General features: G+C 44.7%; 3 protein-coding genes across 4 annotated transcripts; 1 reads left to right on the top strand and 2 right to left on the bottom strand.

Moving 5' to 3' along the window:
* Positions 1-876: 876 nt before the first annotated feature.
* Positions 877-5,216, bottom strand: cdc20 (cell division cycle 20 homolog). The gene is made up of 11 exons (XM_056292765.1): positions 5,099-5,216; positions 4,365-4,566; positions 4,075-4,217; positions 3,832-3,928; positions 3,623-3,748; positions 3,212-3,408; positions 3,000-3,094; positions 2,662-2,899; positions 2,399-2,524; positions 2,140-2,257; positions 877-1,982 (listed from the first exon to the last, which is right to left on the bottom strand). The coding sequence occupies exons 2-11, from the start codon at positions 4,540-4,542 to the stop codon at positions 1,804-1,806; spliced, it is 1,497 nt and encodes a 498-aa protein (XP_056148740.1). The 5' UTR covers positions 4,543-4,566; positions 5,099-5,216; the 3' UTR covers positions 877-1,803.
* A 2,185-nt stretch (positions 5,217-7,401) lies between these two features.
* LOC130124180 (uncharacterized) lies at positions 7,402-11,439 on the bottom strand. Of its 2 annotated transcripts, XM_056293629.1 has the most exons (6): positions 11,202-11,439; positions 10,878-11,072; positions 10,532-10,777; positions 9,450-9,548; positions 9,110-9,127; positions 7,402-8,676 (listed from the first exon to the last, which is right to left on the bottom strand). In XM_056293629.1, exons 1-6 carry the CDS (start codon positions 11,254-11,256, stop codon positions 8,591-8,593), a joined length of 699 nt encoding a protein of 232 aa, XP_056149604.1. In that variant the 5' UTR covers positions 11,257-11,439; the 3' UTR covers positions 7,402-8,590. The 2 variants fall into 2 exon arrangements, with proteins under 2 accessions (XP_056149604.1, XP_056149605.1); XM_056293630.1 differs by lacking the exon at positions 9,450-9,548.
* A 1,374-nt stretch (positions 11,440-12,813) lies between these two features.
* LOC130124400 (uncharacterized) lies at positions 12,814-19,847 on the top strand. The gene is made up of 2 exons (XM_056293855.1): positions 12,814-12,923; positions 19,466-19,847. Exons 1-2 carry the CDS (start codon positions 12,814-12,816, stop codon positions 19,845-19,847), a joined length of 492 nt encoding a protein of 163 aa, XP_056149830.1.
* The last annotated feature ends 1,410 nt before the right edge of the window (positions 19,848-21,257 follow it).

The raw sequence follows: 21,257 nt of genomic DNA, 5'->3' as shown, positions 1-21,257 counted from the left end.
AGTCACCAGATCTGAACCCCATTGAGCTGTTGTGGGAGCAGCTTGACCGTATGGTACGCAAGAAGTGCCCATCCAACCAATCCAACTTGTGGGAGCTGCTTCTGGAAGCGTGGGGTGCAATTTCTCCAGATTACCTCAACAAATTAACAGCTAGAATGCCAAAGGTCTGCAATGCTGTAATTGCTGCAAATGGAGGATTCTTTGACGAAAGCAAAGTTTGATGTAAAAAAAATCTTATTTCAAATACAAATCATTATTTCTAACCTTGTCAATGTCTTGACTCTATTTTCTATTCATTTGACAACATATGGTGGTGAATAAGTGTGACTTTTCATGGAAAACACAAAATTGTTTGGGTGATCCCAAACTTTTGAACGGTAGTGTACATCTCTTGGCCTTTCTCTGTTAAGTGTTCTTTGACAGGAGCTGGGCCTGACTGGTGTGTCTGTGGAGTTGTCTTGTCTCTTTTGTCGGGAGTGACATTTTGTTTTGTCTGTGCAGCTGCTTCAAGTCACCTGTGGCCTTTTATTGTCCTTTGCCTGGATTTAAGTGTTTGATCTGTGGTTACCCCTTACTGAGTAAAGCTATTTATGTCAGATCTTTACAAGTTCTGGACATCCAAAACAGATTTTTAGCATAAAACAGCAATGACACAAAATGTCATAGACAGGTACTGAGAGCATTAACAGCTGAAAAACACTTCACCCTTTAACCTTTTCATAGAACATGTCATTGGTTATGGTGTCCGGCTGGTAGCTGGGCATCGCGTGTGATGGCATCAGTCTGTCAAGAGATGGCAGGGCTGGTGTAGTGGCGAGTTTTCACTTTCGCAGCCCCTTGGCTCGAATAAGCAAGATGCAGAGTTTCAAACGGGTGTCTATTTATTCTCTTCTTTCCACTTGAGCACCGTGAAAACTACAGAATGATAAAATAAATGCAATACTTCTCTGTAGTTTCATAACTCACACAAATTATGAGACCAATTGACAATACATTACAAGCTTCTGAAATATGCTGATGACAAGTATAAAACATAATGCAATGCACCACGTGACTTCTTTCAAATGAAATGTATTAACTTTATGTTCACAGAAGAAATCCACTGCTTTTAAGCTAGCAAACATGGGCAGTGTTACTCATGAGCAAATTAAATAGTGAAATTCTTTTTCCTTGCATGAACATAAATCACACCTCTAGTAATGCATACAATGTTCACATTCCTTGTTCCGCTTACCAAGGGCGCTAGTTTAGGTTTTTCTGACAGCCCTTCCTGCTAGTGTTCTTTCTAGCTTGCCATGCGCTTCCCTAGTTTGGAGCTCTTAGAGATAAGAGATACAAACAACGCAAAAGCAACAAAGTAACTCACACAATAAATTTGTCTCTCTTACAGAATAAAAACATACGAATAGGATACACGACGAGTTTAGTTTCATACTTTGGCTGTACCTTTGACGATGTCTAAAATGACCGTGTACCAGGAGAAGAAAACGGAAGTCCCCAAAAGTATAAAGACGAAGATGGAAGTCTGCAAATTAAATTGCGGAACAAGCCACAAGAGGGGGCACTGTAGCACTACATCATTTGACATTATAGCCTATGCCAACACTCACTGCATAAGGCAATATCAAAGTACTTTAGCAGTCATTTACATTGATGTCCACCAAAGTGAAAACCTTTATTGGAGAGCAATATTAAAAAAAAAAGTTTTTTAAATTCTGTAGATAAAAAAAAAATGAAATAAAAACAATGATCAGCAACTTCAAGAGCAGGGTCATCATCTGATTGATTGACTGATGAGGTCCATCATCTGATTGATTGATGAATTGTACCAGTGGCCAGTTTGCCCATCCTCTCTTTGGCCTTCTTCTTAACAGCATCCAATTCAAAGCACTTCCAGAGACGAACGGTCTCATCACCCGCAACAGTGGCAATAGAGGAGCAGTCTGGACTCATTGTTACGTTTAAAACTCTGTCCTCATGGCCTAAAATAAAGAGCATTGAATTACTAAGACCAGATAAAATATGGAAATTCACAGCTGTTTGATATATGTTTAGAGGTCTTAATGCATACAGGCAAGTTTACGTCAAACCTTTTAATGCTATGAATCAATCCATCCATCTACTGAGCTGGTGACTTACCATTGAGCTCTGTAACTTTGGCAAGCGAAGGATACTTCCAGATAACAATATTATTGTGGGCATAACCATGGCCAGACACTAGCTCCTTGTAGTTGGGTGCAAACAACAATGAAGAGATCTGAAAGATAAAATTAACATGCAAGTTGAACGCAAAAGACAGACAAGGTAGTCAAAAAGGAAAAAAAAGACCTAGTTCTAGTTATTTTTCATGTGTCATACTGTGGTAACCACCATTGATAGTACAGGCATTGGAAGTTACCTGGGCCTGAGTGTCAAGCGAATTGAGACACGTGTTACTGTTGACATTCCAGATACGGATGTGTCGGTCACTGGTACCACCTCCTGATACAAGGATGTTTGGCTGCCATGGGCACCAGGCTAAAGCCTAAGAGAAAGATGAGAAGGGGAAAAAAATGGAAACAACCGGTCAGTCCACACCCACATGTATAAAACCCATTTTAAAATTCCTATATTTCCTCTCTTTAAGAATCCATGACCAAGTATCGAACATAAACTGCTCACTTTGACTGCTCCTTGGTGTTCACTCCAACAACGGACTGCCTGGCCATCATTGCTGTTGCTGCCATCCTGTACACCCGGCCAGATAAACACCATGTTATCATTGCCGCCACTGGCCAGATATCTGCCATCAGGAGACCACTTCAGGCCACACACCTCCTGAGAATGGCCAGTGAGTGTGAAAATGTGGTGGTTTGCCACCCTGACATCATGGTGGTGAATGTGCCCTGACCTGGAGCCACTAGGGTGGGGTATCAAAACCATTAGATTTAAACATTTAAATTCACATCAACTGTCTCACTTTAGAAGACTAATATATAGGAGGAAATTGGCAGTTGTACCTGGACAGAATGTGATTGTTCCAACTCAGGCTGCTAACTCTCGCTGTGTGGCTGGCCATGCTACGTAAACGTTTCTGGCTCTCCACATCCCACAACTACAGCAGAAGTGTAGAAATGGACAAACGGGAACCAGCACATTAATGTACCAATATGCAATTCGTCAACAAAGCCAAGAGTTGGTGAGGTAAAAGTATATCAAATTATACACTTGCCAGAACTTTGTTGTCACTGGTACCAATGGACAAGTAGTTTCCGTCCTTGGTCCAGCACACTGAACTGATGTAGTCCTCATCACGTTCCATCTTCGTCAAAAGAGTGATGTCTCCTTGAGTGGCATCCCACAGATAGACACTGTTGTGAAGAGCCACAGCAAGAATGTTCTGGCTGCTCCAGTCAATCAGATTCAAATCTAGAAGAAACGGGACCAAAAGAAAGCATGATTAGTGCATAGGAACACCCTTATCTTAACTCAGGGGTTCAGGTCAGACTCTGAAAAGTGAATTATTCATGAAATACAGCAAAGTCTACAGCAAAGTCATCAACTACATCCAAAGACAATTGGATGACTGTGCATGAAAAGATTACTCTGCCCATAATCCAGTAGTCAAAAATAGTAAACTCACAGAAGTCATTTTTTAGATCTGGAGCATCCAAAATTCTGTCAGGAATAGTAGATATGTATCTTGTCTTTTTGGTGGAGATTGGAGTTGTAACTTGACTATAAAGAACTTTCAAGTTGTTCTGATAACCTGTAAATCAGAGCAAAATCATCAAGCCTGTGTCTCCCCATGTCATGCAGAGACTTCAAGGTTATCATCTCAAACTTCTGTACCTTCTGGAGCATTCAATGGCTTCCCTGCCAAATGCAAAATTTTAGCCTCTTCAATGTCATACCCATTGAGTGTGACAGACCAGGCTTTTTGGTTTTCCTTCAACAGACAAGATGACATGATCAACAGTTTCATTAAAAAGACAGTATAATTAGAGAATATATCATTTCATTTTTACATGTGCCTGCACATTGTTTTTAATGACAATAAATTAAATTAAATTGAATTGAATGGGGTGGCCTCACTAGTGTTGTTGTAGGATTGTTCAGGTCCAAATGCTCATTCTCTTTGGAAAGCAGGAAGCTTGCCACATCCATCTGTTTGTTGTTTCGGACAGGAATGTAGCGGTCGCCTCCAGCTTTGGATGGGGTGCATTTTTTACTTTTACCTAAGAGGGGTGACTCTGGTTATCTTTGTTTGAAGACGGTGTCAAAAGGTTAAACCACATCAAATCATACACATAAGTGAGAGTTACCTGATGTTTTACCTGGCGTTTTACCCGGAGTTTTACTTGGAGTTTTACTTGGAGTTTTACCTGGAGTTTTGGATGTACCCAGTGATGTGTTGGCAGATTTTGCAGGCGACAAAGCGTTTGTGCTCGACGTGGTTGAGGAGCTGGCTTTCCTTTGCCACCTCGCCATGGGCGCGTTTGTTATTGGCATGTCCAACTTCAAGATGCCGTGGATGTCGTTGTCGAATACGAACTGAGCCATCTTTGAGCGATTCTTATATGCGTCCTGTGAATCAAGCAAAACATTTAAAACGTCACCTCGTTAATACCATGTAATTCAGAATAAAAGATCTAGGACAAAACTACGTAATAACTTTTGTTGCCGCACAGACGTTTTGGGCACGGCGGGCAGAAACAAGCCATTGCAAAGATGGAGATGCTAATCGATTTTTAGCTAACCTGCCGCTATCATGATAAAGTTCGCAAAGTGTCGACCGAAAGACAGTGACCTTGATTTAGCCAAATACTTTATTTCGCTTGAGTGGACGCCCATCCGGATCACGTTAGTCTTCCTTACGTTAATTTACTGGTCGTTCATTTATCATCTAACACTATCTCGCTAGCTACATGACACAGTATACTGTCGTCGAGTTACTCAACTTGCGTTAGCTAATAATCTTAAATTAGTGATCATCCAGACATGCGGCTTTTTATTGAAACCACCAAATACAATAATCACCCCCAACCTTACATGTTAATCGAGTTAAAAAAAAGGTTAACTTATAAACGACGCTAGCAGTGAAGCAAATCAAACTCACCCAGGCGCTCACTAAAATGCAATACAAGATTCCAGCCTGCTGTCGATCAGACCCATAGAAAAAATTCAAACCTTGCGCAGAGCACGGTTAAAAGCTCGAAAGACGTCCTGTGATTGGCTTGTTCCAACTTTGTGGAGCTACCGTTAAGTTATGGTGACGTGATGTGTCCAAGTGATTGGTGGAGAACGTTTCCGGTTTTAAAAAAAAGCCAGTAACGAAATGCCTCCTTCGTCACCAAGCAGCGACAGAAACAAAATAGTGTCGCCTCCTACAGGTTAAAGGAAGACTTGGGGGGGATGGACTCAAAATTGAAAATAAAACCAACTGATAAATAATGCCTCCTAGCATTATTATTGTCATTGACATTATTATTGTTGTTGTGTCCACTGAGTGATGTTCAAGTTATGATTGTGGAATTGTTTCTTGTTTCCCTTTGTTGATTAAGAGAAATCAAAAATGTTTCACACAGAGTTTATAGTAGTGTAGCATTAAGATGTTTATAATTGGTATCCCGCTAAATCCAAGACCAAATCACTTCAAAGTTACTACAACCACGATTTGGAGAGTAGGTAAGAGTAAAAATTTACAAATACGCTCTTGGCCTTTCAATCTAAAGCAGGTGGCCATAAATACAATTGCGGATATAAATAGATATTCCAAATCAAGTGTTAAATTATCAGAGTAGTGACACAGGGTGGTGAATTGTGTCATAAGATCCCTCCATGTAATTCAGCTTTCCTACATGACATTTAACAGTAAAGATGTGCTCCTTTATTTATTTGAATTTTTAATACATTATATAGCATCACTTCATCTGTATGGGAATATGAACAAAGCAAAATTACAAACATTCAAATACATACGGTAGGGGTTTTAGTACAAAATGCATTGAAATGAGATTTCTCTAAATGAAAAGCAAGGAATTTTCAAACATAAGACAATGTTATTTGTCTTATCATGACAAATCTTCCAAGTCTCAAAGGTAGCAAATCTCTGAATGACAAAGGGATAATCTCAAAATTACAGCAGAGATCCGGCGTTTCAGAACATGAAAGAACTTTGACTGAGTTGCTGACATGTGCCATGTGTGACATTTTGGCTTTCCTGGGGCATTTATATGGCGGTCCTTGCCATATATGGTGGTGACTGAAAAAGTAAACTCATCTCTCTCTCTCACGCCCCCCCCCCCGCCCCCATCAACCCACCCCACACCAGGTTTTGGTATTCAATAACACCGGAGCTCGGGCTGCTGAATGGTTTGTGTTGTTGTTTTATACACCTTGAGCCCAAAAAGACTTGTTCACACAGTCTTCTGTCAACTATGCAGTGATCGCACCAAACAATACCTATTGAGTCTTGATGCATGTTCAATAATCCAGGTAAGGAAATCCCAGAAAGTTGAATTGTACATTGGGGAAGCTAAACACGTGTACGCTGGCCAAGAGGATGGCACAACACAGAAGAGCTAACACGTCAGGCCAGGACTCCACAGTCTACACCCATCTACAGGCCAGTGGCCACTCTTTCAAGGATGAGGATGTGTGTAATCGGGTGAAATATGTTCACACTGAAATCGATTTGTTAGGACTGAATCGGTTTTTAATTGCTCATGTCTGAGGAGATGTGACTAGAGGGCACGCTGGGGGCTGTCGTCATTAATACAGTTGATGAAGAGTCAGCAGCTGTCCTGTATTCATTTCTTCCTCTGTTCCAGGGGTATTACAAGTGCACATCCTTGATAGGGAGGAACGCTGGTTTGAACGGGGAGTCAAAGAGGCCATCTATGTGAAGAGGGAACGACCATCCCTGAACTGCGGGGGGGGGGGGCTAAGAGTACATCAGTCACCATCTTACAATGCTGCGATTGCAAACATTCCCAAATCCTCTGTGAATAGTACACATGGCCACTGTAACTCTAGTTAATAGTCACAGCAATTTGCATATGAAACCCATCGTTGGTTTCGGTCGTTACGCTACTGTATTGTTTATAAGGGCGAGGATACCTGCAGTCAGTTGAGACTGAAGAGGTCACTTAGATGAGTGATGAAATATTTCTCTCAATAAACACTGTGTCCAGATGAACTGATTCAACTTTCTGGGAATATCTACTGAGAACTTTTGATAATGGCAGATGCCTGCAAATTTGTTGCGTTTCCATGACCAATCTGTTTGAATTTGATTTTACTTGCTTGCTTTTCTAGTAGAATTTCACATAGCACTTTTCATCAAGGTAATAATATTGAATGGGCTTAAAAACCAAGTCAACAAAAAGAATCCCTTTAGATGAACTGGTATCACTGCAGGTAAAAGATTTTATTTTTTTTAACAATGTAATGTAAAAGCGCAACTTGACAAAAGGGGTTTAATTTGGATCTAAACAATGATGAATAGGTCTGAGCACTGTTACAGCCAAACAGCCAAACAACAACGGTATCGCCATTCATGCTCACTCAGTAAATCAACGGCAACATTAAATTTAATCAAATTCACAGAAATCACATTCAGTCCTTAATGTTCTGAGCAACTGCTCCGAGGTCAAGCAGTGCATGAAAGAGAGAACTGTGAGAACGCTGAGGAGCCACCAGTAAAGGTCAATTACTTCTGCTATGAATGTCTAAAAAAAAATCCCCATCCATTTTGCTTTGTTTCTTTCTTTCACAACAACCAAGTAGAATCTGATTATGTATGCAGTCAGAGTAGCGGGAGCTTTGACCCAACGATGCCATCAAGACCCAAATCTTAAAGATCGCCTGTTCTCAAACTGAAATTGACTTTAGGCTTCCTGATGTACACCCTCCAGCGTGCCTATACGATTTGACACCTCTACAGCATCACATGTGATGCCTAATCAATAGAATACAATAAAACAAATCTACATGGTAATCCCAAAACACAGTGTCAAGACAGATAAAAAATAATCTATAACAAGTTCTGAGAGGTTCATGGGCTAGTCAGACATAGTGGATATTTTAGCTGTATTTATTGTCAAGACCAGTCTGGATCAGATTTGGACAGATGTATACACAGTCTTAACCATTTTTTTTTCACAAATTTCATAAAGATGCCCAAATAAATTCTTGATCTTGCAGTTCTTAACCAGCATTTGTGCTAATTGATGTGTTTATTGATGAAAATGGCCATGCTTATAGCTTTTGATTCTACATTAAAAAAAATATTGTGGTCACAAAGCCCACTATTCCACAAGAGACAAAGCCTTTCTACAACTGACCTTGTGTCCTAAGGTACAAAGAAGTACCAGTGTAATAAGATGCAAAGGATATAATAAAGTGCAACAGGGAATCCTGGAAAAATTACCCGGAAAATTCAAGGCTTAAAATATTGTCATCCATTACAACAGGCTTTTGAAAAGAAAGCTTTAGTTACTGTTGTGATTCAAAAGCATCCATGGGCATGGGTGGCAGTGTCCGTAATAGCCAGAGTAACGGTGCAAGAGCTTATATGAACCTGATAAAAGTTAGCATCCTCTTTGACTTAGATGGCCTGGTAACCATTGCCTTTTCTTTCTTGAGGTATTTCTGTGATGTTCTGAGGATAGTGTATAATTGAGCCAATAACACCTGCAGAAAGAGAAAAGACACACTATTCATCAATCGCCAGAAAGTAATCAGGTTAATCAATCAATAAGCTGTAGGCATGACTTCACTAGGTCTACCCCCTTTTCCCAAACGCATAACCAAGCAAAACACATTCACACTATAATTCACATCATCACTTTTTCATATTTCATATCCATTAACAAATCAAAGCACTGTCATTCCTGAAACACTGGCTGAAACGAGAATGAGAAAGTGAGGTCACCCATTACATAAGGCCATTTAGGCCCAACACAACCACGGGATTGAGAGATAAACGCTATAAAAGAATGGAATATATAATGACCATGGCGCTCGTGGGCATTTAATCTTTAACTTTCTATCAATCTTCTGCTATGCCAATTAAATGAGAAATCTGTTTAACAAAGACAAAAAATACAAAGTACATGTTTTTTACCTCCAGGGTGCCTGAAGCCTAGGAAGGGAGAGAGAAAGAAACACATGACCATGCCTGACATTTTCTGCATACCAAATTCACTCTGGTTAAAAACAACAAAAGGGTTAATAAACAGATTAAGCTGGAGCCTAACTGAAATCACTACAGGAGGACAGTGGGGACTGATATTATAAGCAAAAAAAACACTGAAATTTAGAGGCAAATTACTCCAGATATCTCTGCAAATTGAATATCTTGCGCCTGATATTTGTTCTATATGCACGACTGAGAAAAATACAATGCATTGAGGGATACAAATGAGTCAGGTCCACTTTGGGGAATGTAACTCTCATTCACTTACCATACTTTTTAGAGATGAGGAGGCTGATAATAACCAGCAAAATGGAAACGATTAGTGCCAATACTGGAGTCAAAACAGCAGGCACAGGAAGACCCGAAACTATGAAAACATTCTGAATTAGTGACCATCTTGCATTTATGATACACTCGTTTTGCATGACACTGCAAAATTTGAGGCCAAGTGTTTGACCAATTACAGCTCATATTTGACAAATTACAGCATATTCATGCAACATTGACATATTCACTTTACCATGAGATTTCCATGAGATCTATGGGTTGGCACCATCACTACAAGCACAAGTTGTTAAACTATCTGGGCAGTCAAGGGCAGCTGACAAATGAATTGGAGCCACTTGTCTAGCTGATAAGTAACTTTAGATCAGTGGCGTCTAACCATGTGTATATCTTCATTCCAACCCAACACTAGACCAGCTGATTTCACTAACACACATTCAACCGGACGAATCGGGGAAACCCTGATAGCTGTTGGTTTGGAATGAAAACATGCATACACACAGCACTCTGTCACATGATTGGGTACCTACCACCACTTTGGATGGATAGTGTGTTGGTGAACTCTACAGGGCAGAAATGTACAAAAACTTGAGTCTCTGTGTGCAAGATTGGTGTGTTGTCCAGGATTGTAGAGGGGGTTCTTGTCCAAATCAATGTCTGTGTCACAGCTGTGTGAAGTTTTAGATTCAGATATGTGTTTGTAGGTAGGCAAGCACTGTGCAAACCTGACATCCTGCATGTGTCTATGTTTGTGCCCACTGTATATCCCAGAGCACCCACTCCAAACAATCAAGGGAAGTGATTAACATTGCCTAGAGAAGAAAAAAAATCTCTCCAGTGTGTCCAGTCCACCCATGAGTAACACGCTATTGTCAGAATGTGATTGCTTGGCTTGTTTCAAAGGAGCATGCCATACCAACTCTGACCAAAACCCAACTCTTTTATCAGTAATTCTAGCGCAGTCAAACAGCAGCTTCTTGGCGCTTGGGAGTGAATGGTTAAACGATATTCAAGCCGAAAAGTTAAACATTGAAAGTGCTGGGGCAAGTGAAACGTTAGACATACCGGATTTGGCTTGAGAGAGCTTTAACTCTTGCATGAGGTGGATGCATCCCTCCTGAAGCTGTCCCCTCTCATTCCCAGTGCTCACTGGATTCTTGTCCCGCAGTCTTTTGGGTGCAAGCCGTGTGTCCGTGGTCCGATCCAGGGTCAGGTACACCTTCCCATTGCACAATATACGATCGGACAATTGCACCGATAGGGAGGACCCGTCAACTATGCATTCGCGCACACGGAGCAGAGTGTGGTTTTCTGCCGAAGACAAACAAACATGCAAAGAAACAAGCGTGCCATGCAAAGTGCTTACGATCTCAAACAGAAGTGACAGATGTAGCCCACGGTTGGCTCTTACTTGACATCGCAGCTTCGCTGACTTCCGTGTGCAAGTCAAAGGCTTGCCTTCGAGTCGGCGCATCGCCCAGAATGGTCCGAATAATCTTGTTGATTTCATCGTTTCGGTTTGTTAGATTGACACCATTAACCAAAACCTGCTCCAATACCCGCTCTCCGCCGACCACTCCCCATTGCCGTATCTGGATGACTGTGTCTGATGATAAAGGGGAAAACGCGCACTGAGCCCAAACGCGTAAAAGTTGCATTACGTTACATTATAAAATCGCTCGTTACCTTCATATTCATATCATCGAACCATAATGCAGTGCAACGACATACTGACCTGTTGGAAGACCCAATGAGAACTGACACAGCAGCATGATGGAAAATAAGTACATCTCGAATACTGAAAACTAACGTTGAAGCGTCTTTATATGATGACGCAAACGCCTTTTGGTAATAAATTACAATTATGGTTTTTAACCACGTTTCCCCGATTGACTGACAAATAAATGTGCCGCACGGAAGTCAACCTTGATGGAAGTATCTGGTCTTCCCTTTTTCTTGGGCTCTGTGTTTGTGTCGAGTACGCATCGAGCCTTCGCCTTCGATTGGTGGGCTAACACGTAAGCTAGGTCCTTAAGATTATAATGACAACGAGGCTGGGCCACAAGCGAGTCAGGTTGAAACAAAACGGGCCCTCACATACTTTTGCTTTTATCATTTTGATTTAAATGAAAAGTTGCAAATAAGCTTTGACGGCAAAAGTTAAGCCTGGCATTTTTTTCATGTCGTGTTAAAGGTTACAAACCTCTCAAAATTGATTACGATAACTCCAACCGCTATCAGCTTGAGGAGGTTTATGTGAACGATTTGCTGTTTGTTTGACTGACTGTTGGAACGATTTATTACCTTGCCTCCCAGTTATGAATACAAAAAAGAGTGCAACTTTCAATGTGTATCTAAGTCTAATGTGTTATGCAACAGTCATGTCAGTGTAGTTATTTGCAGAGATCACTATATTGCGATGCAGCACTGTGTGTGCGCGCGCACGCGGGTGTGTATACGTGTGCGCGTGATGGGGCTGTAGTAATGGGCACGTTATATTCTCTAACAAGTATGACATCTGGGGAACACTGAGTGCAGCATGATTCCCATTGTGTCAGTCTACAGTCAAATCAAACGAATATGAAGCAGTCCCGTAGTGTGTTGTGTTTAACTGTTGTTATCCTGTATGTATGGCAAAGGGATTATCGTTGTAGTGTAAAAAAATAGCGTGTCTGAAAACCCGCAGACACCAGTTACACCTCCTAGGGCAGTGTTTCTCAACCCAGTCCTCAAGGACCCCCTAACCTGCAGATTTTCATTGTAACCCTGCATAGGTAGCTCTGCTTGTACTTACTCGACCAATCATCTCACAGCACTTAATTATGCAAGGTGTGCAAACTCTTGACATTCACTGCTGAATTACTACAAACAGGTACCTATTCAGGGTTGAAAAGAAAATCTGCAGGATAGGGGGTCCTTGAGGACTGGGTTGAGAAACACTGTCCTAGGGCATGTGCTTTTACTTTAAATGGGAGGTAGGCAGACGGGAAGAAAATCTAAACAGTCTTGAGGAGTGGAGTGAGGTGGTGTGGGGCACGTAGAAGGGGATACGGGCAGTCTGTTTGTCTAACTGGTATTGTTTTCGATGATAATGCCAACTTGTTGGGATTAGGTCTGTTTCTTAGCGGTAGAACGAGTAGAGTTTTCCTAAAAAATCCCTGTATGGACTCAAACAAAAATAATCCCTCTCAATCATCACTTATGACCCATCTAGTGAGGAGGTGTCTGTATCTGCAGAGACGCTGTCATCTGCCTATATTTTCTTATTTTGCTGTATACGGGACGTTTCTGGGCATTAACCTTTGGGACTCAAAACGTAAGCACACATCCAAGAGGAAGCTACGACAATGTCGGACACAGCGCCGCAAAGACGCAAAATGGCAAAACACCGAGCGGACAAAGCTCTTTCCAAAACGAGAGCGAATCTGGGGGTGACTTTCACCCGCTGGCGAGCACTGTAGGAGAGGATAGGGATGAAAAGCGACGCTGAGTTGGCCTGTACACTGGGATGTGTCCTGGCAACTGAGGTCAGGGGGCGTGTCCTTCTGGTGTCGCTGAGCCGGGGAGAGGGGCCAACTTTGAACGCTGTGTTTACAACCCGCAACCGACAATCCCTACTCGTTCTGCATTTAACGCTCTCCAAGAATCCCTTTTTGAAAATTTACCCCAAATAATGCTGGTTGTTACTCTCCCCTAACTATGGAAACTATGAAAAAATGGTAGTGTACCAAAATGCCCCATGCAAAAAAAAAGGTATTGGCTAGAATTCATTACAAGAAGAGTTTAATTTCTTCAGCGCCACCATTTCTGAATCCGGATCATATCTCTTTGTAAATGCTGTAGGCTACAAAGGGTAACTGGGCTTTTGCTGTTAAAGCCCCCACACTATGGAACTCTCTGCCTATTGATCTCAGACACACTAAGTCTCTTAAATCTTGTCTTAAAACCCTTCTGTTTGTGAAAGCTTTTGGAAACGTTTGGTAGTTTTTATTTATTTATACTGTTTTTTATTTTTATTCCTATTTAATTTGGTATTATTCATTTATTGTCATGCGCTCAAGTCCTTTGATCTTATTCGCATTTTTGCCTTGTGTTATGTTGTGAGTGTGTGTTGTGTAAGCATTGTATGTATAAGTAAGTAAGTATAAGTAAGTAAGGCACGGAACACAGTAGTGACGATCAAGCGTTTCTTCTTCTCTTCTGACTTACGTTACACGTAACAGGGCATTGATGACATTGGTGCCACCTACTGGCCTTTGCATAGAACACAACATATTCCCCCCTTCACGTAAAGACAATACTATGCCATCAACAGAACCTAGCATAGCTAGCGATAGAATTAATAATTAAGAATAAGTGCATAACCTTAAGCACTCGAAAGTATCATCAGCATTCAATACCATAAAGCGTTATCGCTAGGAATGAGAATAGTAATAAAAAGAAACATATTGTTAACATTCTAAAATATAATTGGTAACTTTAAGGAATAGAATAATAAAAATGGAGCAACATGTCGTTTACCACTCTAAGCATCAATAGAAATTTGTGGAATAATTCACTCTCAATGTCCAAGCAATATTGAACATTTTCAAAAGGTTACATTAAGCAACACGAATATGGCTGTAAAAAAGTATGTATAAAAATAAGTAGACACGTTAGCCGCTGGCTGACGAGTCTGACTCTTTAGTCGAGCGGTTAGCGACGTCTCCTGCGGTGCGGGCGATACGGGTTCGTGTCCCGACTGTGGTGACGGTCTCCCGGACTGCCCCCCTGAATTTCGCTACATTGGTGTTAGAAGTGGGGTGGGGAGAGACCGACCGTAAGGCCATCGGAAGCGTATGCGCCCAGAGGCGTGAAGGAGCTGATATGCTTAAGCGCGGGGACGTGTCGCGCAGCAGAGCAAACTGACATCCGTATGAGAGCAATGGAGTTTGCAACAACACCGCAGCCGGAGGCAGTGCATGCCGTTGCTAGGCAACCTAGACAAAACCAATGGAAACAGAGCAATCCACCCAGAACAGCAGGAGATGCAGGCAATTGCAAATATTGTGGCAGCTCGCATTCAAGGGGCAGAGAGCATTGCCCGGCCTTCGGGAAACAATGTAGGTCATGTGGGACACTTAATCACTTTTCTAAAGTGTGCTTAAAGAGCAAAAAGGGGCATGCTGAGGGCAAGGTAAACTGTGTGGAATACACAGAAGAACCCCCAGAGCATAGTAATTATGCAGATGATCTGTACATGTTTGAGTCAATCGGCGCAGTGCACACCAAAGGAAAGAAGTGGTTTGTGACTCTGAAACTCCACGACAAGCCACAACAATGTCAGCTGGACTCTGGAGCCACCTGCAATGTAATGGGCTTTCAAGACAAGAAAAGGCTGGCCCCAAACACACCTCTCCGCCCGAGTGACACCAGACTGAAGCTGTATTCGGGGGAAACACAGCTCTATGGGCACCTTTGAGACTGACTACTGTGAGAGGCCAAACACACAAGCTCTCATTCGAAATAGTGAGGACCAGCCAACATCCTCTTTTGTCAGGCTCCACCTGTGAACGTTTAGGGCTCATGCATTTCACAATTCCAGAGGAGGTGCTCAAAATGGAACACACACAACCAGGAGCCCTAACTAAAGAACAGCTTATCAACAGATACAGTGACGTGTTCAACTCCCCTGTGGAATCCGTGCCTGGGGAGGTCCATTTTGACCTTGATCCTAGTGTTGCTGCAGTACAGAGTGCCCCTCGCAATGTCCCAATCGCAATGAAAGCAGCAGTCAAAGCCCAGCTGGACGAGTACGAGGCTGACGGCCACCTTGCGCCTGTCACAGATCCTACAGATTGGATCAGCAACATGGTGATTGTTAAAAAACCGGAGAAGCTGGGAATATGCATTGACCCTAAACCATTGAACAAAGCCCTAAAGCGCTCTCACTACATCATGCCTACCTTGGAGGACATTTTGTATAAATTGCCCAAGGCCAGAGTCTTCACGTTAGTGGACGCTCGGGATGCATTCCTGCAATGCAAACTGGACTATGAGAGTAGCCTCATGACCACGTTCTGGACCCCCTGGGGGAGGAAGCGGTGGCTCAAGTTACCATTTGGAGTATCGGTGGCGCCCGAGGTATATCAGCGCAAGCAGCACGAGCTCCTCGCCGGTCTGAAGGGCGTTGAGCCCATTGCAGACGATATCCTGGTCGTTGACTGCGGGGACACAGACAAGGAGGCTGGGGACGACCACGACGTCAAGCTTGCGGCGTTGATGGAACGCTGCCGCGAGGTCAAGCTTCGCCTCGGCCTGAAGAAGTTGCAGTTCAAGGTGGCTGAGGTGCAGTTTCATGGCCACATTCTCTCATCTGCTGGACTGAAGCCCGATCCAGAGAAGGTGAGAGCCATTATTGACATGCCGAACCCAACAGATGCCAAGGGCGTGCAGCGTCTCATTGGCTTCGCTAACTATTTAGCCAAGTTCATGCCTCATCTATCTACTGTCTGCGAGCCGTTGCGACGCCTGTTGGACAAGGACACACCCTGGCACTGGCTGCCTAAGCACGAGGCGGCGGGTCATGAGCTTAAGGCGCTGGCGACAGCCATGCCCGTCCCGCGCTACTATGATGTAACTAAACCAATCGCAATCCAGAGCGACGCCAGCCAGAGCGGTCTCGGATGTTGTCTCATGCAGGAAGGTCAGCCCATCGCATTTGCCTCGATGGCTTTTACCCCCACCGAAAAAAACTATGCACAAATTGAGAAGGAGTGTCTCAGTATCGTCTTCGCCTGCCAGAGGTTTCACCATTACCTATATGGCCGCGACCCAATCACAGCAGAGACGGACCATAAGCCTCTGATCTCTATTTTCAGCAAGCCACTTCTCAATGCGCCCAAGAGACTCCAGAGCATGCTCATGACTCTGCAGAACTACGACCTGAGGGTAATCTACAAACCAGGCCCAGAGATGTTCATAAGCGACACGCTCAGCAGAGCTACGGCTGGATGCTCCGGCAGAGGGACTGCATATCAGCGACACACTATCTGCTCTCTGCAACAAGAGCAGGAAGACATACAGCACGTGAACCAGGCAGAGTACCTGAATGTGACTAACCAGCGGCTGGAACAGATCAGACGACACACCGACAGAGATGAATGCTTACAGGCACTGAAGAACACTGTTCTCGTGGGCTGGCCAGATGTAAAGGAGGAAGCGCCCCTCATCGCTAGGGAGTACTGGCCCTTCAGGGATGAAATCAGTGTGCAGAACGGAGTTCTGTTCCGGGGGCAAAAAGTCATCATCCCAAAGTCACTCCGCCCAGAAATGTTGACGCGCATACATTCAAGTCACATAGGGGGTGATGCATGCTACCGACACGCTCAAGAGACATTGTACTGGCCCAACATGCAGTCAGAGATAAAGGACTTTGTAAGCAGCTGCTCGACCTGCAATGTGTACGTCCACAATCAGCAAAAGGAGACCATGCTCTCTCACGAAGTACCAACCAAGCCATGGCAGGTCTTGAGCATGGACCTATTCAGCTTCAGACAGAAAGACTATCTCCTAATAGTCGACCACTATTCCGATTTTTGGGAGATTGAGCTTCTACCCGATATGTCTGCAGAGACAATCATCAAGCGATGTAAGGCACAGTTCGCCCGACATGGTCAGCCAGAGAAGGTTATTACAGACAACGGCCCTCAGTTCACAGCTCAGTTCACACGGTTCGCTTCTGAGTGGGAATTTGAGCACGTGACCTCCTCTGCCAGACACCCGAAAGCGAATGGCAAGGCCGAGTCGGCCGTGAAGATTGTAAAAAATCTTCTGCGTAAGGCCGCGCATGATGGTGAAGACCCCTGGAAAGCCGTGCTTCACTGGAGGAATACACCTACGGAAAACATGGGCAGCAGCCCAGCACAACGCCTCATGTCCCGCCGGTTGAAGACGTCCATCCCGGCGGCAAGCAAGCTCCTGGAACCAGCTGTTGTCATGGGCGTCACTGAAAAGCTGCGCCACAGGAAGCAACTTGCCAAATCCTTCTATGACAGATCTGCCCGTGAATTACCGGCACTTGAAATTGGGGAAGTCGTACGGATGAAGCCCCTGCCAGGTGATAACACTGGCCGCTGGAGAGTCGGAACTTGTCTCCGCAGGGTTGCGCCGAGGTCTTATCTTGTGGACATTGATGGCTCCCTGTACCGTCGTAAGAGGATCGATCTCAGAGTGGCTGAGCCAGCTGCACGAGCCGCGCACGATCCTGTTGAACCCGCTGCGGCACACACACCGGACGGGGATCCAGCTACAGAAACTGTCATTGAGACCCCTCAGGCTGTGTTCGAGCCGAGCCCCATCAGGTCCATGCCCAAGGCGCCATCTACTCCTGTTGGCGCACCGCGTTCGGATGGACACACTTACACAAGGGTTGGACGGCTGTCTAAACCTCCACTGAAACTCACTATGTAATCTGAATAATGTTGATGGTTGCTATGTGGGAGAGAGGGAGAAAAGAGGAGAAATGTTATCATACGCTACTGCTGTTGCACTGTTATTGGTTGTTCGTATATGAAAGTAATTTTATTTTGCACTTCATGTGTATGTGTTTATACTTGGAAAAGGAGGATGTTACGGGTCTAGATAGATCGATGCCATCGGCTATCCACTAGTTTACCTTAGATACACATGACCCGCGCTCAAACATGTTACAACACTTTGATTATACTTGGCTGCACTGAGCAACTCGTGTGTGTGTCATTCTTTATAAGATAGCCTACTGAAACAGTAGCTTGAAAGTGACCGACGAAATTCTTCGTTGATTTTGTGATGCCACGTTCGGGAGTTGGACGTCCTTCTGCAATAATAATCTTTCTCTCTTCAAAAGTCCTTCGAGAAAACGGGAGAGAACGTAACGATTCTACAATATGCGAATTGTCGCTCGTATTGACAAGTACTGAAACGTATGGCGGTGAGCTAACTGAGCAAGACAGACAAGTGCCAACTTACAGTAACTGGCTCGCTAGATGACAGTGTTGCACATGTGTTTCCGGATAAGCTGGTTCTGTAGTGGATAGGGATACATAATTCCCCTTATTGAGCCAGTAGGAACGATTGTTTACAGCTGCTGTTTTCTCGGTTCGTGTTTACAGTGACACACTTCCGCTGCGCGGGTTTTTGTTGTTGTTAGGCTGAAGGAATAAATGGTGCACGTTGTGTAGCCGAAAGAGAAAGTCGTAACGACCCCTGATTGAGCTCCCCTACAGTTCACAGCTAGACTCACAGGTCAGTCTCTACCCAGCTAGCAGGGAATGTTCCCACAACATTGGCTAACATTCCCTACAGGTTCTGCTTATGTTTTAAAGAAGATGTTTTAATCTAATGTTAAAAAAACATTTGAAGGATGTTTACCATTTCAAATAATGTTCCTATGACGTTAAATGTTAACAAAGGAAGAACGTTTCAGGTGCAACATTCTGAGGATGTTTTTGGGTAACAGATTATAGAATGTCCTTCTATAACACATTCCTGCAATGTTACATGATAACAAAGGAAGAACATTTGCAAAGCAGTATTTTGAAAATGTTTTTAGGATGTTATTAAGGCCTGAAATTACAGCACGTTTTTCTATAACACGTTCCCAGAATGTTATCCTAGGAGGTTCTGTGGACGCAACGAAAACTTCCCGCTGAAAACACTTAAGAGAACATTCTGAGATTTTTTTTCCTAACATTGTCATAACATTTTTATAACAAAAAATTGCTAGCTGGGTAAAACGCTTCGCTCAACTACCGACCGAGGACATTCTTCCAGCTTTCGTCTCTAAAACTGGGTGGAAACAATTAGAGTTAAAAAAAAAAAGTTCATTGCAGAACCAATCCAAAGTCTTTAGGGCGAACGCCCCAGCCGTTTTCCAGGCCCTCATCAACGATGTCCTGTGGGACATGCTGGACAGGTTCATGTTTGTATATCTTGACGATATACAAAGACCCGTCAGAAGCACGTCCATCATGTCCTTAGGGTCCTGAAGAGGCTGCTGCAGCACTACCTGATCGTCAAACTGGAGAAGTGTGAGTTCCACGCCACCACAGTCTCCTTCCTGGGCTCCATCCTCTCCCCTTCCGGCATGTCAGTGGATCCAGAGAAGGTGCGAGCTGTGTCGGAGTGGGTCCAGCCCAAGTCGGTGAGGCAGATAAAGCAATTCATGGGCTTTGCCAACTTCTATCGCAGGTTTATCCGGGGCTTCAGCACAATCGCGGCCCTGATAAATGACACCACCAAGAAGAGCTCCTCCCCATTCCGCTGGACCCCCCAGGCGGACCGGGCCTTCGCCCGGCTCAAACATTGCCTCACATCAAGCCCCGTCACTGTCCATGCTGACTCGGCGCTGCCCTTGTTGTGAATGTGGATGCGTTCGAAGTGGGCATTGGGGCCGTCCTGTCCCAACGGGTGCCCGCGGATGGTAAGCTCCATCCGTGTGCCTTTTTCTCCCGGAGTCACAACCCCCACAGAGACAAATTATGACGTTGGGGACCGGGAGTTGCTGGCAGTAGTGGAGGCTCTGAAACAATGGTGGAACTGGTTGGAGGGCTCGGGGCATCCGTCTGTGGTTTGGCCCGACCACGAAAACCTGTCCTACATCCACAGTTCCAAATGGCTGAACTCCCGGCAAGCCAGGTGGGCTCCTTTCTTTAATAGGTTTGACTTTGGGCAGTAAAAATACCACAGCCGATGGATTGTCTCATCAGTTTGATGCTACAGGGAGGAGTGCTGAGCCCGAGCCCATCCTGGCCCCATCCTGCATCATCACACTGGTCCTGTGGGGGATTGAGACCGAGGTGGTGACTGCACAGTGCACTGATCCAGGGGCTGGGGGTGGCCCTCAAGACCGTCTGTATGCGCTCCCTGCAGTCCAGCCACAGGTCTTGGAATGGGGGCATTCATCTCGTCTGGTGGGCCATCCAGGGGAGAGGAGGACTCGGGAGTTCGTCGGCCGCAGGTTTTGTTGGCCAACCATGTGGAGGGATGTTTCCTCCTTTGTTGCAGCCTGCATCACCTGTGTCCAGCAGAAGTCCCCACGCCAGCGTCTGCCCAGCTGGCTCTGCCCGTAGCCTATCCGACGTCGGCCCTGGTCCCACCTGTCGGTGGGCTTCATCGCCGGCCGTGGATCAGTTTTTCAAGGTGGCGCGGTTCGTTGCTCTGGCCAAGTTCCCGTCTGCTCGAGAAACCGCAGCTTTGATGATGGCGCATGTGTTCCGCGTGCATGGCATTCCTCGTGATGTGGTGTCGGATCATGGCCCTTAGTTTGTCTCCCGTTTTTGGAAGGCCTTCTGCTCCCTCCTCGGGGCCACTGCCAGACTCTCTTCAGGCTTCCACCCTCGGTTCAATGGGCAGACGGAGAGGGTCAACCAGGATCTGGAGACCATGCTGCACTGTCTGACTGCTTCCAATCCGTCCTCCTGGAGCTCGCAACTGCTGTGGGTGGAGTATGCGCACAACACCTTGCAGTCCTCCTCAACCGGCATCTTGCCGTTCGAGTGCCAGAAGGGGTACCAGTCGCCATTGTTCCCGGTTCAGCAGGCTGACGTAGGGGTTCCAGCGGCAGCCAACTTTGTGAGGCAGTGTGCGCAGACCTGGAAGAGGGCCCAGGCTGCGCTGTTACATGCCAGGTCAGGGTATTCTCTGCAGGCCAACCGATGGCCGCGGCCAGCGGTTTCCTTTAAGCCAGGGGATAAGGTGTGGTTGTCATCCAGGGACCTCCCACTGCAGGTGGAGAATCAGAAGCTGGCTCCACGTTTCGTGGGTCCATTCG

The sequence above is a fragment of the Lampris incognitus genome, chromosome 14 (genome assembly GCF_029633865.1).
Source record: "Lampris incognitus isolate fLamInc1 chromosome 14, fLamInc1.hap2, whole genome shotgun sequence".
Taxonomy (NCBI): Eukaryota; Metazoa; Chordata; class Actinopteri; order Lampriformes; family Lampridae; genus Lampris; species Lampris incognitus.
This window is presented reverse-complemented; position numbering and strand designations above follow the sequence as displayed.